General features: G+C 34.7%; 4 protein-coding genes across 15 annotated transcripts; 2 read left to right on the forward strand and 2 right to left on the reverse strand.

The window, feature by feature from the left end:
* The first annotated feature begins 12 nt into the window (after positions 1–12).
* LOC107226175 lies at positions 13–1,608 on the forward strand. Of its 2 annotated transcripts, none has more exons than XM_015666886.2 (3): positions 13–249; positions 543–711; positions 788–1,608. In XM_015666886.2, the coding sequence occupies exons 2-3, from the start codon at positions 543–545 to the stop codon at positions 1,216–1,218; spliced, it is 600 nt and encodes a 199-aa protein (XP_015522372.2). In that variant the 5' UTR covers positions 13–249; the 3' UTR covers positions 1,219–1,608. The 2 variants fall into 2 exon arrangements, with proteins under 2 accessions (XP_015522372.2, XP_046588430.1); XM_046732474.1 differs by lacking the exon at positions 13–249 and adding an exon at positions 279–432.
* Positions 1,190–16,434, reverse strand: LOC107226188 (dedicator of cytokinesis protein 9). Of its 10 annotated transcripts, none has more exons than XM_046732466.1 (30): positions 16,233–16,434; positions 15,877–16,008; positions 15,419–15,535; positions 14,777–14,961; positions 14,612–14,681; positions 14,004–14,441; positions 13,321–13,815; positions 13,040–13,206; positions 12,799–12,960; positions 12,455–12,534; positions 12,086–12,339; positions 11,748–11,989; positions 11,465–11,558; positions 10,405–10,776; positions 10,120–10,317; positions 9,836–9,982; positions 9,553–9,739; positions 9,450–9,476; positions 8,943–9,121; positions 8,647–8,861; positions 8,145–8,552; positions 7,775–8,075; positions 7,536–7,695; positions 5,975–6,135; positions 5,303–5,632; positions 5,040–5,190; positions 4,169–4,431; positions 3,721–4,078; positions 3,350–3,641; positions 1,190–3,264 (listed from the first exon to the last, which is right to left on the reverse strand). In XM_046732466.1, the coding sequence occupies exons 2-30, from the start codon at positions 15,973–15,975 to the stop codon at positions 3,030–3,032; spliced, it is 6,387 nt and encodes a 2,128-aa protein (XP_046588422.1). In that variant the 5' UTR covers positions 15,976–16,008; positions 16,233–16,434; the 3' UTR covers positions 1,190–3,029. The 10 variants fall into 10 exon arrangements, with proteins under 10 accessions (XP_046588422.1, XP_046588424.1, XP_046588421.1 ...); XM_046732468.1 differs by having other exon boundaries at positions 15,877–16,047; XM_046732465.1 differs by having other exon boundaries at positions 15,877–16,136.
* A 137-nt stretch (positions 16,435–16,571) lies between these two features.
* Positions 16,572–21,441, forward strand: LOC107226189 (protein phosphatase 1L). Its single transcript, XM_015666910.2, has 7 exons — positions 16,572–17,435; positions 17,546–17,743; positions 17,871–18,179; positions 18,353–18,512; positions 18,727–18,857; positions 19,021–19,328; positions 19,451–21,441. The coding sequence occupies exons 1-7, from the start codon at positions 17,154–17,156 to the stop codon at positions 19,530–19,532; spliced, it is 1,470 nt and encodes a 489-aa protein (XP_015522396.1). The 5' UTR covers positions 16,572–17,153; the 3' UTR covers positions 19,533–21,441.
* LOC107226174 (cysteine protease ATG4B) lies at positions 20,996–24,117 on the reverse strand. 2 transcript variants are annotated; one of them, XM_015666885.2, is made up of 10 exons: positions 23,942–24,114; positions 23,562–23,689; positions 23,322–23,492; positions 23,030–23,207; positions 22,865–22,944; positions 22,630–22,781; positions 22,463–22,541; positions 22,222–22,376; positions 21,973–22,144; positions 20,996–21,883 (listed from the first exon to the last, which is right to left on the reverse strand). In XM_015666885.2, the coding sequence occupies exons 2-10, from the start codon at positions 23,662–23,664 to the stop codon at positions 21,816–21,818; spliced, it is 1,158 nt and encodes a 385-aa protein (XP_015522371.1). In that variant the 5' UTR covers positions 23,665–23,689; positions 23,942–24,114; the 3' UTR covers positions 20,996–21,815. The 2 variants fall into 2 exon arrangements, with proteins under 2 accessions (XP_015522371.1, XP_046588429.1); XM_046732473.1 differs by lacking the exon at positions 23,322–23,492 and having other exon boundaries at positions 23,942–24,117.
* Between the last annotated feature and the right edge of the window lie 339 nt (positions 24,118–24,456).

Consider the following 24,456-nt stretch of genomic DNA (forward strand, 5'->3'; position numbering starts at 1 on the left):
ACGTCAAAGATCCTTACAGGTTTGATCAACAGATGACTCTGTCCTAAATTTGCAATATGTAACTATTTCCAATTTTTTCTCCGCATCTGACGCAGCATCGGATATGTTATCACCATTCTCTCTCCGTCTGCTACCATCTGCTGGCTGCACCCATGATCGGGTGTATCTAGCTGTTCCACGGTAGTATGTAAGGCCGTGGGGACTGAGCTGTGCTATCGAAAACGAGTTGGGTTAGGTTAGCTTAGCAAGGTACGTATTCTTTGAAATAAATACCGATCCAAACGAAAGCCGACCTGGATATGTAAGACAAATGTGACGGACGTTTATTCCATATATATAGATTCACAGAATAATAAAATTTCATAACAAACTTGATTGTTATACAAGACCTATCCGGTAATTTGTGTACCAAGATTCGAGCATCAATGAATAGTGAGTTCTTGCTGGAGTAGAGCTGAAGCAAATACTTTGATAATACATTCTTTCTGCCTTTATTACAATTGACTTTTTTAAATAACTTCAGTCCGGGTATCTTGTTTCAGATGACAGATTTGTCAACAACTGTAGCTCACTTAGCTAAACTGGGCACCTCGATTGTTTGCATGAAGTATTTCAACGATCCATACTCGATTCTTGTGAGCGATAATCATTGGGCTACGAGAGCTTTTCAAATTCTGCTCTCCCACTCCATACTGGGAATTTTTCGATTTGGTAACAACATATAAATAACTGCTGATATAGCTTATTACTTAATAAGGCCAAATAACAATTGAAATTTTTACCACAGGTAATCCAAGCACCTCCAAGTATCTACGTGGATTCTACACATTGTTCTCAAAGATTATCCACACACTACCATTTGCTTTAATCGTTACAGAGATATTGCATTGGAATAAGACAAGTGAACAAATAACTCTAACGTTGTTGATTCTAACGGTTTTTCCCATTGTGTATGAGTCGAGGTCTAAAGAAAGAACAAGACGACACTTGATCGATGTTGCTGTCGGCCTAAACTTATGTGCTCTTATCTATGTCTCCCTTATAAGTAAAAATTACAGTGCTATTAGCCTAGTCGTGTCTTATGCTTTTACACATTTCTCATTAGAAGATATATCTGATCGATATGATGTACCTTACAGAGATCTTCTTCAGTACAGTCTTTGTTTCATGGAAATTTTTTCCATACTAACTCTGAAAGATCTTCAGGGCAATTACTGACCTGTTTTTATACCCATTTTAAGTGCCAAACACACAGAGCTAGGAGAAAACAATAATTGGCTTTGAGCAAATTGAGTGACCTACTTACAAGGAATAGGGTAATTAATTGAATATCAATTTAATGCATTAATTGCAAAGTTCACTGGCCTAAAAATTGGAAAAAGTCCCGTAATTTATTGAACCTTCCATTCGTAATTTGTTTCGTATTTTGAAAGATTGATTCTTTTATAACCACGTATAAGAGCAGAGTCTCTATCTACATATACGTACAATATCTCATATCATTTAGAAATTTATCCAAGTTTAATATACCAGTATATTTCTAATAATGTATTTACAATCGTTTCAAGGAAATTAAAAAATGTGCACGTTATTTTACCTACTATTTAATCACTTTACTTTCAAATGCAAAACTCTCCATGTATACCTAGTAGCATACTGGATTCTGACCATCCCAACCGAGCTTCCGACACTTGAGATGTGGTCAAAATCCAACACGCCAAGCTTGGAAACGTTATTCTTAGAACTTAGAAAGTGAATTCGAAAAGGTTCGATTTTTTATTTGATAAATTAGATCGGTGGGAATATATGGAGCATAATCGGGATGGTTTCATATTTATCTTTTCCACTGAATTTTTATACCTATGTAGGTATATCTGTATTTTACAAAGCATTATAGATACACATGGTAACAATTGACTTGCAAAAAACGAGTTCATCATTAATTATTAGTATGGAAAAGAGTTAACCATCCCCTAAGCCAATAGGGTTGGAGAATATAACTTAGACAACAAATAAAGATTTATCAAATTCTAGAACTAATTTAATTTGTATAGATGAGAAAAGATTCCTTCAAAATTAAAGCATTTCACTTTTTTTCAAATCAGACCAAGAGTAAATAAAATCCTTAACTTTTTATCATTTTCCACCTCCCTATTTGTTACTGTATGTATATTATCTATACTTGAATATACACATAATTATATACACAATTCATTTAAATAACAAATATTAATGTCAAATAAAACATTCTAACATTTTGAGTTTATTTTAAATTTACATTAACTACTAATTTTCACATACCACTTTTTCACTAAATCACTTAACTATTCGGCAGTACTAATTGAGATTATGATCAAAGTTAGCACATCAATGAATTGATTTCGACTAACTCATAATTAATTTCAATATAAATTGTGCTTTATACCGATTTACAATAAGATCAAGCATGTAAAATCTTACAAAAACATTTCAACACATCATTGTCATATAATTTACATTTAAAAAAATTAATGAAGCTCCATAAAACTCAATTATATAAATACTTGCGGGTCAATGTGCCAATTTGTGAGGTTCCGCAGTAGCTACTATTCCCGATTGATCTATATTTTAATTGATCGAATTTTCATAGTATAGAGATACTTATATATATATTCGCTATTTAGTTTATGGCAAGAAATACAAAATGGCTTCATCGTATTAAAACATGTATCAAATATCTGCTCTAAAATCTTGTTTTAATCTTGGAATCAATTTAACTTACTATTGATCAGATAGAACTGTGTGCTACATTAAAGTAATACCATATAGAAAATTGAATACTCAAAAATTTGTACAACCAAAACTTTACGAACTAGAGCTAAACTGGCTCGAATACTTAGGACGGCTCCAAGATTTTGAAGCATAACTAATCAGTAATCAGTAATTACTGAGAAATATTTATTCGTACATTTGCTATTTTGAGTAATATGTCATTCATTTATTTGTCAACAATAAGCCAACTTCACTTGATCCTATGTTTTTCAATAATCTTAAGCGGTACTCGTGTGGTTATTAGCACCGCTAATAGCACTAAAAAGAGCAGCACTATTCCGCTTAAAACTTCCAACCTGTTCATCAGGCCAGACAGATTCACCTAACAGTGAGGACAAATTCTGACATAATTTTTGGTAATTCTCACGCAAAACTTCTTGATATTCATGCTGATCCGAAGTTATTAATTTGCTGTTTATCTGTAGAGCTGTATAACAGATCTTAACGAATTCCCTGCAAAGATAACAAGTCCACAAAATATTACTCGAATAACAAGTAACAGTATATTCTTAATTAATTGGCTGGTAATCACATTTACCTGAAGACGTCTTTTAAATCTTCAACTTTATCATCAGGGTATTGAGGCGAAAGAGCCGGATCTAGAAATGCTGAGGCATAAGCTAACGGCCCTGCGTTGACCGTCACACATACACTACCCTGAAGCCGCAGTTGAAGTTTCTTGGCATCTGCTGGAGCAATCAGAGCAACATCTTCTAGTTCTGCAACTCTTTGTCGCATTTCATCAAGAGCAACTTCAATTGGACTAAGTTCCACAACTCGTTTCTGACAAACTGCGATACGTTTTTTCACATAAGGAAAAGAATATTGTGCTGAAAATAACCGAAAAAGTAGTGAGGTAGTGCATTTATTAAATTGAAAGTGAGAAATTATAGAAATTATTTTGATTACTTGTAAGAATCGTCCGACGCTTCCACTGATCCTCAGGATTACCCCTAGGTTTTCCTTCTCTTGTAAAAGGTGTTTCAAACATAAAACAGCACACATCATGGTTCTGCTCAAATTCAGTAACTCGAATCTCAAGTTCCAATTTTTCGAAATAGGGAATGACATGGGTAACTTGTATGTATGCCATTTTCGGATCTAATTCACTGTTATTAACAGGCACAGAATCCATTATCATTTTCACAACATCATGACCAAACTTCTCTGAATAAAGTCTATTCAAACGCTCAGATATTTCAGATAAAGATGTTACTTTCGGCTCTTTGTATATGTATTCCTGACCACTTTCATCCTCAAAATATGCCTGAAAAATATAATTTGCATATAAAAGAAAGTCTTGCATATGTGAAAATTCAATATTTAAAAACAAATTATATCCTTCTTTAATTCTCACCGAACCAAAAAAGGCGACTCGATAAAACCTTCCCAGTAGCCTTTTGCCACTTTTAGTGACCTCAACAACTTTATTACATGCTTGAGCTAGGTGTGTATAACAATTGGATAAGGCCTGGTAGTTTCTTTTGCTCTCATACATAGGAATGATTAGCCGATATAATTGGCCCAGCAATTCAAATCTCTCAGCCTTCTCTAACGTTTCTGTACATGCCTCGAGCTGTTCCAGAAGAAGGTATTCATTATAATGAATATCCTGCACACCTGTTGAGAAGTTTTTTACTTGTTATGTCACATTTAATATTTTAACGAGCAGCATTCTATGATATAAATAGCTATAATATCCTATATATGAGTCAATTTACAGGTAGTTGTCTACAAGTGAGTACGAGTTCACCAAAACACCATCAACTATTGATCCCAGTTCTAAAATGCAAAAATTATGAATTTTTATCGCATATTTACAAAGTTAGGTACAAAGTGTACTGATTCACAATAAATACTGCATTACATGCTACAACGTGCATTTTTTTATACACTAAATTATCAAAGTTTTGAAATAATTATTCATGTGTACAAATAGACCAAAAGCATTGGAGAATAAAAACTAGTTTCGATATTGCTAAGTTTTTGTTTGAATTATTAAATCACATGGTAACATATATTTAAACGCTGTCATGGTATACCAAAAATATTGAACTGAATTCCAACTAATATTTGACCGTATCCTTATCCAGATTCCATGTATCTTAAGATGTCAAAACAAAAAGTGATATCTTAATTATTTCTTTATATACCGTGACATTGTCTTTTCAGGCTTAAGCTAGTGTTAGTACTTAGTATATGAAACAAACATGTGCAAGGCAACATACAAATCTCACCAGCATCAAGCTTAAGCCCACGTTCATCTCGTGAAATGTTCACAGAGATCTTGTCAAATGCTTCTGCACCCCACGTATGGATTTTTTTCAACTTTAGATACTCTGCCATTAATGCTGCTATATGCAACTGACAACACGCAGCCTATAAGAAAGTAGTGTAGTGAAGATTTCGAATTGTATTAGGAATAAAAAATTTAAAACGAATGATATACCAATCTTTCTAATCCACATGAAAAAATTTCAATTACTCTTACCTCAGAAAAATTTTCCACCCTTGCGTGATTTCGAGCCATAGTTTCAAGCCAAGTATGTCTCAACTCTGGTGTACTGGCATACGAATTAGCCAAGCTATGCTGTAAGTCTACTAGCATCTCTGGATCATTGTTGTGTTCCCGCATCTGTGCTGTAGCCATTAATACAGTTCTGATTCTTTTAGTTAAATCTTTAACCTCGACTGGAAATCCAGTTCCTTTCATAGCTTTATCAGAAGATGCATAGCTATTGATAAGGGACAGTGATTCTTGAAATCTTGAATTGTTTAGACCGATCACATTTCCTAGCATCTGCGATACAGATATAATCACCTGTAAAGAGATATGCAACTCTATAGATTAAATAGTCTGATCTTTAGGGGAAAATAAACTGCGTACGATTTCTGCTACTTTGAAAATTGCCGAGTACAAACTGACGGGCAGTAGCAGAGAATTAAGAGTGTTTACGTGCCTACAAAGAACATTGCTGGGTTGAATATATTCTTAGAACGCGCTATTTAGACACCTCTGAAAAAAAACGTAAAGACTGACCAAAATTTCCTGCCCAGCATTCCTCAGTACTGAATTGTCGTTCATGTGCACTTTTAGATTATATTACTTCCTTTCTGAAAAAAAAGGAAATTCCTAATATTACATATTAAGCCAGTAATTTACCTGCAGATGTACCCTGGTTAATCCTTTCCTGCTGGTGAACTCAAAATTGCTCCGCATAAGCAAATATAATAAAGCACACGATTCTTGCCTGATTGAACTTAGTTTACTGTTACAGCATCGGAGCAATTCGTAACACAGACGTCCACACAAAACAGCATTACCTATAAATTGGAACGTACATACATGATGAATATTTTACTTTTATTGTTCCACAACTAAACTATAAATTAGTCCGCTTCGTTTGCTTGAATCACAAAAAGTTTACTTTTAATTTTACATTATTTTTACATCACTTTAATCAAATCTGTTAACATTTTACTATACACTTTCACATAGAATTATTTCCACACCAGTCTGAATTGTTTTGACTGTAAGGAATGACTCATGTTCTTCTTAGTATGCTGTCATTTCAATTATTTAGTTATTTTATTACGTTTTGGCTAGTACAGTCAGCTATCTTGATACCTGAAAATTTACTGTAATATATAATATTATACATTGATTTGATCGCTATGCATTCAACATTGACAGTGGTTGATTGTATTATTATTTGTATTTAAATTGTTATTACATTATATGATAAAATATACCTGAATGTAATTTTTACAAAACCTTCAAATTAAATACCGTTTCAGAGTGCTGTATCACATTTCTGTTCTACATCTGTCAACAACTTGACTACTTTGTAGTTTTTGTGAGCCCTAGTGCTTTAAAGTCGACTTTTACGTACCAGTGCTTATCAGAACTACATAGTAGTCTCGTTTTTGACATGGGGTAGCACAGAAAATACTAGGTTTGTGGCACGTGCAAATAAAGGGATTTCTTGATTCGTGTGTGTTTCGCACTTGCCTTTAGCTTGTGAGGCTCTTTACATTCGTCGAAAAATCACTATTTTATGGCACTTGCCACGAAAATAACTATTTCAATTGATGGTAAGTTTGATTAAGCTACTTCATACTACAAAGGCTTGGAAAAGTAACATGGCTTACTTAAACTTAAAAGTATAATTAAGTATCCATTTTGCCACGTCATACCTGAATGAATTGAAAATTTTGTAAAACTAGTTTGTTTCATTTTCTCGTACAAAGTAACAACAACTTGAATACAAAAAATGATACAATTAACACACGTAGATGTTAAACGCATATAAATCTAATTCGTGTATAATATTATGTATATTATTGTAAATTCTTAGATCTGAACATGGCTAGCTATGCCAGCCAAAACGTTATTTAAAAAATCAAATATTTGAAATGATTGCTTACTGAAATCAACCCAAATGTATACATGCCAACAAAGATTGGAGATTTGTTTCATTGCAATAAAATATACCAAAACAGTTGTGCATGAAATTAACCGTCAATTAGAATTGCAGCTAAGGATAAAAATTACAGATAATAAAAATACATTACGATGCACTATTATAGCTAATAAAGTTTGCCGATCCGATGCAAAAAAAAAAAAACCACACCTAAGGACTAGAACTGGTTTATACTGTGAAGACTTTTTGCAATTATTGTCATCGAGACTTTTAAACAAAACCGACTTAAAAATGTTTTACCTTGAAATAAAGTGACGGAGTAGTTGTTCAAAAAGGCTCTAAATCCGGCAAAAACATGTCTTAACAGAGTCTCAGACTGTCCTACTTGTAGAAAAGATAAATAAATGTCAAATATTTTCCGCATTACTGGATTATACCCATCTCCAGTGACAAGAGCATCCTAAGGAAAATGATATCGAAATTTAATAATATTTATTAACTCTGGTGATTTGTTACTAATAGTAAAAAAATTGATGTACCTTGAAATGAATACAGTATAATCCCAAGCAATCGAGTGCTATGAGGCCAACTTCGGTTGCCATATTAGCTTCTAATAACGCTTGATGTAACTTTCCACTCTCATTTTCAGCTAAATTTTCTCGAGCGACTGTATTATGCGTCTGCAGCGTACCAGTCCCAGAAGTTTCAGATGAGAAATCTGGTGGTGCCATCCTGGCAGGTAGAGTCATAGCCTTGACAGTACGTGGTTTCCCACCAGCGCTAGTCGAGTTACTTGCTATCTGTCGCTTTCCCACATATTTAAACTGGTAGAGGCTCATTCTGAAATGAAACGATTTATTCCAATAAGTAATTAAAAATTTTCAGAATAAATGTCTAATCTTTACTTACTCAATGACTGTGAAAAAGCTAAGTAATTCAATGTCACTGCACTGCTGCCACCAAGCTATAATCTGGTGATCGCCTAAATGCTTGACAACGAATAGAAAGCAGAGGAGTAGATCTTTGACTTCGGCTGATTGAAGTTTGTCACATCTAGATGAGGTCTGGGTGACGCTTAACGATCGTGAATGACCTTTGTGTTCATGAGTACCATTTTCTGTGGGTTCTCGAATTATAGCAGTTTCCTGAGAAATGTTCGATTGAGATGCTCCGGACATTGTAGATGCATCGGATTCTATGCTTGTGCAGGAATTTCCATTGACTAAACCCTGCCCAGCAATCGCCGCAAAGTATGTGGAGTCCCGAAGATGCATGGAGACTCTGATTGGCGATTGGGTATCCAAATTCAAAGTGAATCTGTAACGGTTGGGAAAAAAATGTATATTGCTACATCGTAAAAGGAATATGGATGTTCTAGAAGAGTTTGAATATATAATTGAATCAAACGTACCTATGCATTGACCTTGGTGTACTAGTACCAGTTGTATTGTTACTGTTGGTATCTCTGTTTAGCAGAAAAGAACTACTACTTGATATTCTGTTTGACGTGTTTTGCTTTCCTTCACTCTTAGATGTACTATCATGTACCAATTCTAGTCTGTGCAAATTTTCCAGCACTATACCTAGCCAAGGTATATATATTGATGCTATTCGACTCAATTGCCCCTGAAATAATATCAATTGTATCGTTATGGGTCATATTCAAAAAATTGTTGAGAAGAAATCATAAACAAATTTCAAACTCACTTTATTTTGATACCGATCATCCAGTTCATGTTTGGCCATCAAATCTCTCAATGTTGCAACTGCAACTTTTCTAATTTGTACAATTTCATTCAACGATGTTTTCACTTCTTGTAAAAGTAAACCAACCAGGAAATGGTGCTTGCAAAAGTTCTCAGACAGGCAATACTCATTCATTAACTCTGTAAGAATTTTGAATATTTGTCTTTAAACATTTTTTTTTAACAACAAAATTCATTTGTCTAATATGGTCAAAGTGCTGGGGAAAATCAATCCACTTTTCACACGTTTGCTAATCTAATTGCCATAAATATTTATGTATGTGCAATTTTGATTGAGAATGTAAGTATTACAGTACAAAACAATGACAAAAATTCTCTGTGCTATGATGTACGAAGAGGAGAAGAAATCTTCAAACGATGTAAACCAATGTGCATATTTCTCTCAACTACTATGGCTACATGAGAAAACCATAATACAGTTTGAGATTATGAATATGGCATAACATACCATCACTATCAGGCTCTGTCTCTGTATCTTCGGAGAGAGGCATAAAATAAATATATTACAAATGTACAGATTGAAGACGTAGTATGTTGTCTGAAATGCTTACCTCTGCTAGTTATTCTTGACTGCATCATCGGCAAATTAAAGGAGACATAATGTTCGTGGGAGCAAATGATTTGTAAGAACATGAATTTAAAATCATGTAAAGCACGGGGATCGCCAGGTGCAAAATTGTCCATATATGAATTGATTAACCGAAATACAAAGCCTCGATCCATGAATGTCAAGCATTTCTGTGACAAGAACAAGAAAATTTCAGAAATTTGTGTGAAATAAACTTCTAATATGGTTCTACAAGTACATATAAGGATATGAAATATATAGCAGACCTTTAAAAAATGTGCGAGGCTTTTGTTCAGCTCCTGGGTTTCAACTGGCATTTCCTTGTATCTCTTCATAAGATATGGCATAATTACATCTAAAAGATTTTCTATGTTCTTGTGATATTCTTTGGAAAACCTTTCATTTCTGTGCATCTGAAAGCATGTTGCACTGTCTTAATAAACTAGGAATTCTCGGATGTCATGCATGAAGTTAGAACAGGTAAAAATAAAAGTAATCCGATTTTTATATAAATATTGAATATTTTTTGTAGTATAGCCGTAAATCTAACCTTAATTCTGCCAGTTGTTAGCAAATGCTGTGCCATACTTTTGATCATAATATCAAAGAAAAAACTGGAGTGATGCATAAACTTATTGACTACTAAAAAGTCAGTATTACTCGGTTGTAACAGCGTCGGAAGATGTTTCCCAAGCTCTTCATGTACGGTTGTAATTCCAGTTTCTTTGGATGGAGACACGAATACAAACTATAAATAAAAATATAATTGAAAATGTTTCAAGAATACATGAATAACAAAGAAAAAAAAAAATAGTTGCACAGCGTAAAAAGTTACCGTAACATAAGCTTGCAGTGTTTCTTTCCGTTCCGCCTCATGCACCATATTAATGATATGTATCAATACCCTGATGATGTATAAGCTTACATCTTCATTAGTTGTAAATATCAGCAATGTAAAAAGTTGGTTCAATATCGTTGGTAGAAACGTGATAGCTGTGACTATTTGAATAGCATGAGCAGCTTTTAATATTTTGCACGTTTCTGATTCGGATGGCATAGCAGATGGCTTGGTATCTAATATTCGCTCAGCATGGCTGAATAGATTATGTAGATGTTGATCTCTGGCAAATACTGTCGAGATAAGTTGAAAGCCAACTGTGAATATTGGACGTTGTGAATCAATCCAAGTTATATCAGGTCCAGCATTCTGTATGGAAAAATACATAAGCTTCTCATGAAATAATTATATTAAAGAGAAAAAAGAGTAGTTAATCTACTAACTTGTTAGAATCTTAAACAAAACTGGGACATTGAATGAAAGGACGTTTTATGGGTGGAAATAAAGAGAAATGAAATACATTACTCTGATACACCTTACAAAAATTAACGTGTAGTAGTGAATGAATTGAAAGGAAAAAATAAACAATAGAACAAATCTTACTTTGTATTGCGTGAAGTGACGAACATGAGGACGTGAACGGTTTTGAGGAAAGCACATAAAATAGCAAAGCGTGAATGAATCTCATCATCACAAAGCATTGTAAATATATAAATGATCAAATTAAAAGGGAAATGAAACAGTAGTTATTGAACAGACGTCAGTACAACACATATATACTTAAACTCACGTATATCTGATGAGTGGAAAATGGTTGGTAAGTAAAAATACACACGCAGATAGTGCCCTCACCCAAATCTGCTGTGCGCATTGCAAATGCTTGTAGGTAATTAGAACTACTTTGTTATATCTATTTCACATATCTTAATTATTCTTTCCGACCTAATACTGGTCGAAAGAACAAGTCCAAGTATGAGTGATAATTTGAAAGTTGATGAAATGAAGAAGGGCCTTGAAAACACAAATGAAATTAGTGGATGAATGGATATGACCTTACTCTTACCCCTTTCCCTAGGCCTAGGGGTTGGATGGACAGGTAACCGGCTGGTAAATGCGTAGCTACGGGTAACACTTGAACATCCACGTTTAGCCTGATCAAAGCACGTATTTAAGAAGACAAGTTTACGAGCATTGAAGGGTAACAGACTAAATATTTAATAAAGGTAAACACTCGTTGGACACAAAATGGTTTTAACTATTCAAACCTTGTAAGTATGAAGTCTCAATGACCAAACGATCATTTTTTTCGTATTAGTTAAATTGAATCGTGCAAAACGTACCGGCCCTTATGCAGCAATGGAGCCCACGAGTACCCAACGCAATTTTCAACCCCGTTCTCTTTTTTCTTATTCATATCACAGCTGATATGATAGAAGGAGAACAGAAGATGATGCTTTGAAGACAATTTTGTCGGTAACCTCATTTTTATTTCTTCGTACCATGAAGGGACTGCGTTATGATGTAGAACTGAGCAAGATGCTTTAAGACGCAAAATTGACAAGCCAGGTTTCCCGTAAATACACTACGTACAAACATATTAATTATTAATATTACCTCATAAGTGAAATCATGATCAATTACGCTTGTTTAAACATTTAATAAACAAATTCAAATTTACTCTTATGGGCTCAGCATTTTCGCTGTCATTGTCTCTAAGCTCGACAATACAAGCTATGTTTCTTGCTCTCGTAAAAATCTTCTGAGTGTCAAAAGAAAGAGTTTGGGGATAAACATATAGATGATTTATGTAAGTGATGTAAGGATGAACTTCTCTTTCCGATGATCCTTCAAATTCGGCAATTTCCAAAGTCGGCTCTGATGTAGGAGGTATAGGAAATGGCTTCAATGGTACAAAAGAAGTCGTTAACGTATCTAGACATATAACGAATGACACAGTCTGAGTACTCTGAATAGGATTACAACGAATTTGGAAAAGACTTCTATTCTTTGTTAGCAAATTATTATAGAAAACAAGTTATGTACTCACTTTCTGGAATTTCTGTGATTGGTTCTATTTTCAGTTTCAACCATCCTGGTATAATTGTGAGCTTACTGAGCTTCTCTGGTCTGTAAACAAGTTACGGGATGATGAATTAACGGAAATTACTGTTTTAGCAGACTGAGTTTCTATGTTTCAAGAAATGTTCTGCTACCACATAATGATTATCAAGATACAGTTCTATTGAGGTTTAAGTGAATTTGTTTTAAATCAAGAAATAACCGACCCTAATATAGATTGAATAATTTTATGGAAAAAAGTAATAAACTTAAAGCACACAAGTAGTACGAACAAATTATTATCATTAATAACGTACAAAGCAAGTTACTTACTTCCTATATTCCGATAAAAGCTTTAATAATTCATCATCTTTGATTTTATTTCCTTCCTGTCTGTATATTGCTGGGAAGTCTGAGGCAGTGTCCAATTCATTGCTGTATAATCTGAACAAGGGCCTTGCCGCCCAAGCAAAAGGCATTGTGTAATTTCCGAGCCTGAACATTTGACAGAAAATAACAATTATTTACCACTTTTAGGTGTATCTGGAAAAAATTCGATGAACGTTTCATTTACCTTTGACATGCGGCTTTAACTTGTTTATGGAGTTTCAGACCAAGTCTAGGATCTTTCGTGGCTCTAATATAAGGTTCAGATGTTTGACAAATACCACCTTGTAATATTTTGTCTATTCTTACAACGAGAAATATGTCAGGATGTGGATTGCTGACGCTAAAGATCGCCTGCAAACAAAAAGAATTCAAGCAACTGCTGAAACTAATCAATGTTGAGCTTCTATGTAAAAATGATTTGTAAATCTTGATATGACATAATAAATCGTTGCATAATTTACACACTTGTTTGGGATACATAAGCCATTCTTTTGGTAGGTTTTTGATTTCTTCTGGCAATGGAACATCCTCTTCCTTTTCAGTCATGATTCCTACTGGGCTCAATTCTTTGGAAATATTTCTAACTACTTCGTTGTTGATATCGAAGTGAAAGTTTTCTGTCAATTTCCTGCCATTTCTTACATCAAACAAACATAATGTAGTTTGATAAGGCTCGACCTGGCACAGAGAATCCTTTTCATCTATCGGAGCTTGCAATCTAAACTTCAAGCTCTCACATTTTATTAAAAGTCTTTGTCCAAATTGCTCCTTATAAGGATCTACAGTAGTGTCAGGAGAACTGCCTGTTGGGCTTTTAGCATGCGGTATGTGGGGATATATACAAAATAATCTACGTCTATTCTCACGCCTCGATAATGCTATACTTGTGTCGGTTTCTCTGGAATATCTTATTAACTGAGGGTTCATACTCTGCTCCAAGCCTTTCAAAGTTCCATACACCTATAAAACAGTGAAATTATTATTAATATTATTATTCATTAGAGTCACAGTACATAATAAATGCCGGAAAAATTCTTTTCATCACTTCAAAGCTCTGGTAATTCATATCAAGATGCTAAATTACAATGACATCGGTCCTTCGATAAAGTTTGAGTTTATTGATACTAAAATACAAATTATTATCTTACTTGCATAGGCTGAGGTGATGGGGGCGGTGTATTGCAAGCTCTTTCTAATGAAGCCGCTCTCTTGTCTTCCTGCTGTTTATAGTGTTGAAGTACAGAGCTTAGTTTGAGCAACCAATCTTGTAGTTCGATTTCGCTATCTGCAGCCAAGCTGTAAGACTTGTGTGTTCCTGTCATTCTAAGTTCAAAACAGTATCTTCCACGCTTAGTGTTCCTCACAACTTCAGAGCAGAAATCCATTACTATTGTTAATTTAGCTTCTCCTTTCTTTTCATCCTTAAATAACTCAAGGATGTAGGTCCCATCTACCTCTTGCCTCAAGTGACAGTAACGGCGTTTGAACGATTTGGAACCAATGTGAACAAACATACGATCGCTACCAATCTCAGGACCTTTCATTAAGTATCCCTGCTTTGTAATCCCATCACTTTTAGTTGAATCCTGTTGAGAATATAAAAATTTTACATTATGTAAATTAGCAAATGTAGTATACATATTATCCCGATTGACAAAGGTAAAATTAAAGATAATTTTCATTACCATTGTCAGTACAAATAAAACCGATCAAGATTATGTCAGTGATTATGGTTAGAAGTGAGATTATTTCTTACCTCATCTACTTGATCAACTTCTGTGTCAATTTCATATACCTCATCTTTAAGGTAGTCCGAATTTGTTATTCTGCAACATAGTAAGGTGAAGATGGATATTTGTGAGTCTAATTTCATCGGGTCAAGTTTTCCATGGCCTGTCACTTCAAAAACCATAATACATACTTCGGTAATTCTAAGTAACTTCCGCTATATGCTGTATATTTATAATGCACCAGGTTCCAATTGGAAGAATATGTTTTAAGGCATTCTTTAGTGAGAAGGCTACAGCCATCTTCGCTCTCAGTACTTTCAGAAACTTGCCGTACGGTAGAGACGACAGTTCTATATCTTCTTGGCAACACGACTTGCTATAAAAGAACACGATATATAGTTAAGAATTCTTTGACCATAGTAACTTTTCTCACATTACTTTCTAGCTCCTCAAAAATACAACACAAAGATTTCCGACCAGGCTAAATCTGAACTTTAGGAGTTTCTTGTTTAGATTACCAAGACACATATAAGCTAAATATTTAACATAGAGAGGGTATGTTAACATTAAGTGTCAAATGTTTACAACGGGAGAGAAAAAAATGAAATTTCCATACAATCTGATAGGCTGATTCAAATCATCATCAGGCATAGTTTATATGGTGGTAATAATAGCCACTTTATTTTAGGTACTAAGTTCGTGAAAAAAAAGTTCCCTTTGTACCAGCCTGTAAATGCTTCAAGCTTTATGTACATGGACTAATCAATGACCAACAAAAATTTTTTAGTTTAAATGTGTTATGTACTGATAAGTACTATGTTTACAAGCTTTACCGAAACATCATCTTGAGGATACAGTAAAAGCTCGCGCTGTGGATCATTTTGCAGAAGAGTTTTGTTCTTCTGTACAAAATTTTCAAAGTCTATGGGATCAACAAGGTGTGGCTTGTTCTGAAATAAATCATAATATGTTTCATTATTACATGAACTACATGTTTTTATTTAGAAAAGAAGATGAAAGATAAAAATATTTTGCATAGTAGTAGGATGTGTTAGATTACTAGTTAAATAGTGCTGGAGAATACATTTATATCACTGTCAGATACAATTGACAGTGGATTCGATACTCTAATGTATAAAATTGAACAAGGCAAAGAACATGATTCATGAAAGTCAACATGAACTTTCTTAATTACAAAGTATATTCAAGTTTATTGCGCTCCAGAGTTGTTGCATAATTAGCAGCCAGTGGACGATAAAAATAGACGAAAATAGACATGTGTTTGTAGTACCTGTACTGTGCTCTCTCTAACAACCTGTGATACAGTTTCCCTGAGTTGTGCAGCCATCCCCGGTTTTCCCAGACCTCGAGTAAACTTTCTTTCGCTCATCTTGACCGATGTCAAACCATCAATTTATTTCATCTGCATTAATATATAAATACATCACGTAGTACTATACACCTGCGGCAAAACCGACACTTTTTTATCGGCATTATCGCCATATTTGTTTAACGTAGTGTATGACGTAAAGAAATTCCACCTGCTAATCGCTGCGTACGAAAATCCGGTCGCAAAACATCAAGGATATAGAAACGACTGTATTGTGTATAATGCATAGCAAAGATTCATTCCAATTAAATGCTTACATTGGCAATGATGATGATACTTCATATTTTATTTCACTCATCAAAATTTGACGTTTCGTCAGCCATTTTACGGATAGTTTTTCTCTTCCTTATTCCCTATGGGTAACTAAAGAGGAACAAGAGGCAAGCAATCCACTGCACTTATGTGCTGCACCTACCCACTACTGGTATCAATGCATGAGTGTATGTATGTATATATGTAGTACACACACGTATACAAATTTCTAGGATCTGCGAGAGATCCCGCACCGGTCCACCGCAGCACCACCGCAGTTCACCGCCGATTGCCGCCGGCTGCGCGGTCTGCGCTTACGATTAGCACAATCCACGGAGCGCAATTCTCTGTAGGTGCGGTAGGTGCAGTCGCATCAGATTACGGATCGACGGATCGCATTTTGCTTTCCTCAACGCCCACTCCACGATCCGAGGCGCACACGTCGAGATTAGTGCTATAGGCGCTACATCAGCTGATTCTCTCGCAACAGCAGCAGACGAATTCGTCACTCGTATGGTAGAAATTTTCAAAAATTTATCGACCGGTGCGAGTGAATCTGGTGACTTCTGGATGGCCTTTCGAAATTGTGAAATCATCATTTTTGAATCACACGTGCGAACATTTCGCTAATAAGTGCTGTGAGCTTACAGCACGATCACAAATACCTGACATACATGCCTATATTGAGCACACTTATGATCACACGGATAGCCCAACATTGCATGTTTAAAAATAATTGGCTGGGACCCGAGGTTTGTTGCGTGTTACGTAGATCGTGTCGTTTTTTCGTAGACTGGTGCAGTGAATAAACGTAGATCAGTGAAGACAATTGGTAACACGAAAGGAGGCGAACCTTCGCGTCCCAGTTCTGAACGCGAAGGGAATATACTGTGCCTGGAACTGCTAGGAATAAGCTGGGCGATACTATGGAAGATGAATTGGAAGACAAAGTTCTGTACCAAACATATGTCTCACACATGAAACTTATATCAAAATTTGCTGTAGGTATTCCTACAGGGTTTAACACTGGCATTAACACACCCATTGGTTATCTCTGGAGAATCATGCGCATCTACGTTCTAAAGCCTGAAATTCTCGTCTGTGGCGCAGTACTCGTCGTTATGCTCTTTTACCTTCAAGCTGTCGATGTGTGGAGCAGAACATTACTTGGCAGAATTCAATATACTCTCGGTCGATCAACCTCAAAGGTATCAAACACACTCAAATCAAAATATAACTACTCCTACGGTTAACCCATGCAATATTGCTTGCAGCTGACAATGAGTTGGAATTAAATTTTTTCCCGTTTAAATTCAAGGTTTCGAAGCTTCAGTTTTTAGTCAATAGTTCCGTGAGCAGCGGAGAAAAACTGAGCTGGGAATTGAAAGAAGGTTACATATCAGCTTATGCTGTACAGGGCAGACGAGCACGGATGGAAGACCGTTTCGTAGTTAATGACGATATCAACTGCACTGGTGTCTCATTATTTGCAGTTTTCGATGGACACGGAGGAGAAGTTAGTAGTGTACCTTTGGCTGTTTGTCAAATGCCATATAGAATTATGCTGCCCAGTTAGAAAAACTATTTGTGAAAGGCATATAATTGATGGTTGATGGTTATATTAGTGTTAAATTTCATTTCAGTTCGCTGCCAATTATGCCAGAGATAAATTAATCCCTAATATTAACAACAAAGTCATCGAACTGAAAGATATGATAGCTGGAAGACCGTCGAGAATTAAACCAGAAAACCCTGAGCAAATAAATGATGCTAAATCAAAAAATGATGAAAAAGACAAAACCGACGGGATCACTTCTCTCGAGCGCAAAAAGTCCTTCCGCAAAACTTTGAGCACCTCACTGACTGATGAATCTATGAAAAAAGCCGTCGGCGTTACCGATCCTGAGCTACTGGATAAATTAGATAGTCTTGCTCGTCCAATAACTAGAGAGGTCAGAGTGACAATAAATATAGCCAATATACTCAGCTACTTCCCAATTTTTAAATAATACCATGCATAGGCTATAAACCTCAACAAGTTCTAATAAATTCTTAATATGCTGGTAGTAGATTTAAATAAATTTGCTAATTTTTTAAGATATGTAATTGTAAATAATTAATTTAGGTTCGACCTAGTAGACCGGGCGAAAAGCTGCCACCAAAAATTGATACGGCTAGTTACCTTGATGGTAACAAAATAAACTATGGTAGATTGTTGACAGATGAAGTACTCGCTGTTGATAGACTGTTGGTGGATGCTGCAAAGAAAAATATGGATGTGGCTGGTAATTGTTTTCAAGTCATCATCTACTTATTATTGAAGATTGTCTCTCACAATCAGTAATATTTCATCTGTATCTTACAAAACTGAATTGTGAAATAAATGAGTTGATCGGGATTCATCGAAGCTAAATCTTTCCTCCGGGTGACAAATTCTACACAGTAAGCTTGGGACAAAAGGATCTGCTAATCTTAATATTGAAATTAATACGTTATTAGGCACTACTGCTTTGATAGCTCTACTAGAAGGCAACAAGCTGATTGTTGCCAATGTTGGGGATTCAAGAGGTGTAATGTGTGATGGAAAAGGCAATGCAATCCCACTGTCCTTTGATCATAAGCCACAACAGGTATGCCCTCAAGTGACACTATATGCAGTCAGATATGCCGTGACTTAGCAGTAAAGTAACATAGATTCACAAATTCATTTTCATTTACAGGGTGGTGTAACAATTTTCTTTCTCTGTATCAAATGATGACAAAATATTATTCGCTTCATAAATGTTCTTACAGCGACGGGAGAGTAAGCGAATCAAGGAAGCTGGGGGTTTTGTCACGTTTAATGGAGTCTGGAGAGTAGCTGGGATCTTAGCAACATCCAGAGCTCTCGGAGATTACCCTTTGAAGGATAAAAAGCTAGTGATTGCTGATCCTGATATTCTAACTTTCGACCTGAGTGATCATAATCCAATGTTCCTTGTCCTAGCATCTGATGGACTCTGGGATACATTCACAAATGAGGAAGCTGTTGCCTTTATCAAGGAACGTATTAATGAACCTCACTATGGTGCTAAAAGTATTACTCTACAAAGTTATTACAGGTAAATTATATCTCACCGTATTTCTATCTACGTTATTTTATTTCAAAACGAATAATTATAAACATGATAAAAAGCCTTGATGTTAGTATTCTTTGAATCATTTTGTCAAATTTATATTCCAGGGGATCCTTGGACAATATTACAGTTGTTGTGATCAACTTGAAGGATCGTAAGTATAGTACAGCTACATCGAAACGAGTTTAATAAACTCATGCTAAATAATGTTTGGCTCCTAAAAGTTATTAAACAGATATCAAGTGTAAAAATTTTCTAGTCATTCATGTAACTACTAAAAAGTAATTTAAATAATAACATTTCACCTTCTGTCTGCGATAATATGGTCATAATTTCAAACTATATTTGATTAAGAGTGTCTGGAAACTATTAACGGCAATTAAATTCATTAACTTTTCTAAATACCCGTGCATAAGACCGCAGAAATATTTCGACTTTGACCTATCAATGCCTGTGCAAACTTTGTAAGGTGACAAATCATTATATAGGCAATACTGCAAATGAATAATCACATACTAGCATATTTATTTAGACCACAGGTATTGAATTGCCAAATACCAGGGGGCAGGGAGAGATAAGATAAATACATATACTGTTGAATAAATCCTTAATTTCCAGCTCGCGTATTTGCTTTATCAAAATTTATTACAAATATAGTGAGAACTTACATCGCTTTTCCTCCTGTACTTTTTTCTGATTGTACACGTATTACGTTATTTCTGAAACTATGCCACTTGACTTCAAATATAATCGTTTATAAATTTGAGTCATTAAAGTTTATGACACTTCAATTATTCTTAAGAAAGTGAAGAAGCAGTTCTTAAAACAGTCGTACCAAATTCATCCATTCGATAAATTCAGCTTAGAAATCAGTACAATTATTTTTTATTAGTTTTCTTTTTGTTCTATATTTATTTCTAATTATGAAGCCACTCTTCCTTATGATATATAGCTATGATTCAAATTGTATACGGTTTTATTTTTATTGAGGTCAAATGAGAAGTAAGATAAAATAATCATTAGGCATCACAGGTTTTTTTTTTGTTTCTTGACTGTGATTGTAATATGTTTGATCTTAAAACTGGTTAAAAAAAAATTTGTATGCAAATGTATAGATACTTCCAGTAGGATTTATTTTATTATGTAATATTTCTTACTTATCATGTAATACCACTGAAACATGTACCAAAAAGCTGTTGATTCATACTTTGAGTGGTTAGGATGAAAAATAATTTATAACAGTTTTTGGGTTCTCCTTTTCACTGTCTATAAATTATATACATGTACAATCGCATTTAGACATTACTTGCATTATAATAACCGGCAGATATTGTCGTTTGGTTGATGAAAGCATTCAAATACTTTCTGAATATATTCACATATCAATTTTAAAAAAATGCCAAGTTACAATATATTATTCTAAAAAGTTGCCTTATTTACGCTTTTATATGAATTTCTCAACTGTATCATACCATATTGAAAATATTTTGAACTATATATATATATATATAAAATAATATGTATACATGTGTACACGTGTGTGTGTCTGTATATATTTATACAGACACACACGCGCACACACAATTAATACAAACTATATATATATATTTGAAAAAAGCTATTAATCGTTAAATCGACCTTGTTTTTGCTACAAATAACACATCGCGTGTGCCAAATTTATAAAATTTCCGTCATCCTCAAGTAATTAGGGTAAGACATGTCAACCAACCATATTGATCGACAAATGAAATTTATTCGAATATCTATCAAATTTACAAAGTCTAAAAAAAACTTAATTAGAGTCTATAGCAGTAAAATTTTCACACATATTTATTACATAATTGTTGCATTTTCAAAACCATCTCTCTGTATTTCTTTCAACTTTTTTCTTGCAACAAGTAATACTTGTAAAAGAGTATTTTACTTAAAAAGACTCCACGTCTAAGGTACTGCGAAATGTTGCTCATTCTTTTAATATATATTAACAGTAAATTGTAAAATGTTTGGTATAGTAATCGCAATTTTGGCAATGTGGAAAGTTTTCTTTGATTGGTAGCATCGTGCACCTGGCTATTAAACGTTACGTATATTTTTAAAAGATCGAGTTACGAGAATTTATTTGTTCCCATCTACCCAACTCCTCCACTTAAGATTAGACTTACTAAATCCCCTGCCTATCTTCAAAATTTTATTGAAAAGAAAATTTATAGCTATGAAGACCACGTGAAAAGCTCCAGTACCATATGACAAGTAATTGATATAAGCATTTAATAACTAATAAAGATTTCTTAAACAAAGTCTGTTTTCATTTTAATATTTTATTCTTCAACTAGCTAGCTACACTAAGGCTTACCTTAAATAATTTCAGATAAATTTTATTTTTATTGAAGTCAAATGTACAGAGACGATCTTGTATGTGCGATATTTATACTCCCTTCTCAATTAAGCATTTGTAGAATAGTGCAATTCTGCTTAACCAAGAAATTCAAACTCTTCGTCCGAAGCATCGTATTGACGGTCAAGATTTTCAAATTCCAGTACTGGAAAAATCGTAAGTGAAACTTGGTTATTAAAGTTCACCTACATCAACTTCTATGCAATCACTGTGAATAAATTTCATTCAACATACTCCCTGAAGCTGCAGCCCCTGCTGCTTCAGCTGTGTAATCATCCACTGGAGACCAATCGGCAGGTTTTTCTGAGCATAATTCAAATAGTGGTTGTTTCTCTGGATTAATCAACTCATCCTGTATCGATTTGCATAACGATTTGAAGTCTTCCTCTGTTGCACAGAAGAAGCACTGTAATACATTAATATCAGTATTAACGTAATGTAGATAGCTTATTGTCAACTTTTTTTTTCTAATTTACTACTTACCAGAGCAACCGAAGGATCTATTCCAGTTATAGGAATGCGGCTAGCGGATCTACAGTGATAAGTTGTGTCTGTTTCCATCTCGCCTTCCTCAGATTTTTGGTCGACAGAACCAGATCTCTGTGTCGTATGTGGATCAAGGAAAATAACTTCATCACCTGAATCATAAAGAAATTAAATAGTGAATATACAAACATCTTGAGAAAATTTTACCGTTGTAATTACAACACTCATAAAAATTTACCAACGCAGCCAATGAAATACAGAGCCAAATTTGGTTTACCACCAATAACACCAAGGGATTGTTCGATTTGGAAAGAAGTCTGCAATAAGAATATTAAATTGCTCTGAAATTTGTCACTTATCTTTTCTTTGGATACGGATTATATTTTCAATAAAGCATGATAATACCTTAAGGCCATTAACATACACTGGATTAATCTCACTCAGGCCAAGTCTTAGAGGAACGATTAACAATAATGGTTTCCATTCACTAGGTGCTTTCAAAGGCATTTTACCATCTACTTCTACAGTTGTTCCACCTTCTATTTTACACTGTCTCACTGAAATGATCATTTCCACGTATGAATAATTACGTACTACTTGATAACAGCTCAGAGCTTCAATTCCATTATATTTAACTTACTAATGTCATTAACAATTATTGTGTTATCTAGGGCTACATGTATCGTTATCGAACTCCAGTCGTCATAGACAACGAGCTTCCTAAAATAAAAAATCTCAATTACTTAGTTTTCTAATAACAACATTGAGATTTCAAAAAAGTTTATTCATAATTACTCATACATACTTTAAAACCTGTGCTATTGTATTAGGTCCAAACCACTGGCCAACTTCTTTACCTTCGGATGCCCCCATCACAGCAATTTGATGAATAGAAAAAGGAGCAGCTCTACGATCTTCAAATCTATTCAATATTTTTAGATACGTGCTGTCTTTAGTTTCAGGGGTCCAGAGCCAATCTCTTCCTGATTTAATTCAACAACAATACTCCAAATGAGAAAGTGGTACAAAGAAAATCATTTTAAATAGTTTAGCTATATAAAGTTAAGTTAGAGGAATTAAATGGCAAATAAAAATACCTAAATGTAAACAAACTAATGCCTGTCCTAAAACCATCTGTCCGCATCTTAGCATGCAGCCCCATCCCTTGTCAGATGTAAAACTGGAGCTAGAACCTCCAATAGGCACGAAACCCTTACGATAAGTGAACCATAATTTGGACTTTATATCACGCCGAATAGCATCAAGTTCTGAAATGATTTTACAGTTATTATACAGATCAATCAACTGATACTTAATCATTAAAACTGATTGGTAACCTTTTATGGCATTGTATTTTTTTCCGAGGATCCATACAGGGTCTTGAGTATGTGGAACATCATCAGGTTCATCAGATAAGTTTTGCGTAAACAAGCTGTCCATTTCGATCACCTTTGTTTACAACAACCTTGGATTGGAATTTTCGAATGTATTGTTAATACAAAAATTGGGGCAAGTTGGGATGAATCAGCAATGTGAGAATTCGCTTAACTACATTATCCTACATGTTACAGGTCATTTTATACATTCAGTATAAATAAATGGTGACCAATAGATAGGGTCAATGTAGGTTATGGTAAGCGATGTTAAACAGCGATCTATTGTCTTCGCATATACAACACGCAATAGCGTTCCATGATTCTCATGTGTTTTGATTTACCTGTATTTAATAAAGCTGAAAACATTCGTCATCGTATAAACGGTTGTCTAATCATGTAAACCTTTCTTGATAACAGTTTGAACACTCACGATAGAAGCTCTGACTAAGGACTCAGAACTATAAACATTGTTCAACTCTGGTGACAGGTATCAGCTGTATGTGAATATGCATACATACATACACACACACATACGTCAAGCTTCTCTCTCTCTCTCGTTTTTTGTCTCTCTGATGCAGCAGAGATCGAGCTTGAGTCTGAATTTTTACTGGTAACAGAATGCTGCTAAGTTGCGGCGGCATTTCGCTTGATTTCGCTGCTAGTGAAAATCCAGCTTGAGGAAGCCACACTCGCGTTTTTCACATACCCACGGTGTGCCCACGGTCCTACATACTTCCATATGAGTAGCTTCCTTAAAGAGCTCACACGAAGTAATGCTATTGTGAGAGCTCTGTATACTTACTTAGACCCTCATTAAAACCCGAATGAGCTGATTTTTTTGAAAATCGTTTGTCGG

The sequence above is a fragment of the Neodiprion lecontei genome, chromosome 2 (assembly GCF_021901455.1).
Source record: "Neodiprion lecontei isolate iyNeoLeco1 chromosome 2, iyNeoLeco1.1, whole genome shotgun sequence".
Lineage (NCBI taxonomy): Eukaryota > Metazoa > Arthropoda > Insecta > Hymenoptera > Diprionidae > Neodiprion > Neodiprion lecontei.

Excerpts from the sequence above, each read along its gene's own strand:
- LOC107226175 (XM_015666886.2), top strand. The coding sequence starts at position 543 with ATGACAGATTTGTCAACAACTGTAGCTCACTTAGCTAAACTGGGCACC. Across the intron at positions 712-787 it reads ACTGGGAATTTTTCGATTTG|GTAATCCAAGCACCTCCAAG; the intron begins GTAACAACATAT and ends TTTTTACCACAG.
- LOC107226189 (XM_015666910.2), top strand. The coding sequence starts at position 17,154 with ATGGAAGATGAATTGGAAGACAAAGTTCTGTACCAAACATATGTCTCA. Across the intron at positions 18,513-18,726 it reads GAAAAATATGGATGTGGCTG|GCACTACTGCTTTGATAGCT; the intron begins GTAATTGTTTTC and ends ATACGTTATTAG. Across the intron at positions 18,858-19,020 it reads TTGATCATAAGCCACAACAG|CGACGGGAGAGTAAGCGAAT; the intron begins GTATGCCCTCAA and ends ATGTTCTTACAG.
- LOC107226188 (XM_046732466.1), bottom strand. The coding sequence starts at position 15,975 with ATGAGCGAAAGAAAGTTTACTCGAGGTCTGGGAAAACCGGGGATGGCT. Across the intron at positions 12,340-12,454 it reads AATCACAGAAATTCCAGAAA|ATACGTTAACGACTTCTTTT; the intron begins GTGAGTACATAA and ends TTATATGTCTAG. Across the intron at positions 4,079-4,168 it reads GAGTCGCCTTTTTTGGTTCG|GCATATTTTGAGGATGAAAG; the intron begins GTGAGAATTAAA and ends TATATTTTTCAG.
- LOC107226174 (XM_015666885.2), bottom strand. The coding sequence starts at position 23,664 with ATGGACAGCTTGTTTACGCAAAACTTATCTGATGAACCTGATGATGTT. Across the intron at positions 22,945-23,029 it reads ACAATAGCACAGGTTTTAAA|GAAGCTCGTTGTCTATGACG; the intron begins GTATGTATGAGT and ends TTTTTATTTTAG. Across the intron at positions 22,145-22,221 it reads TAGATCCTTCGGTTGCTCTG|TGCTTCTTCTGTGCAACAGA; the intron begins GTAAGTAGTAAA and ends AATGTATTACAG.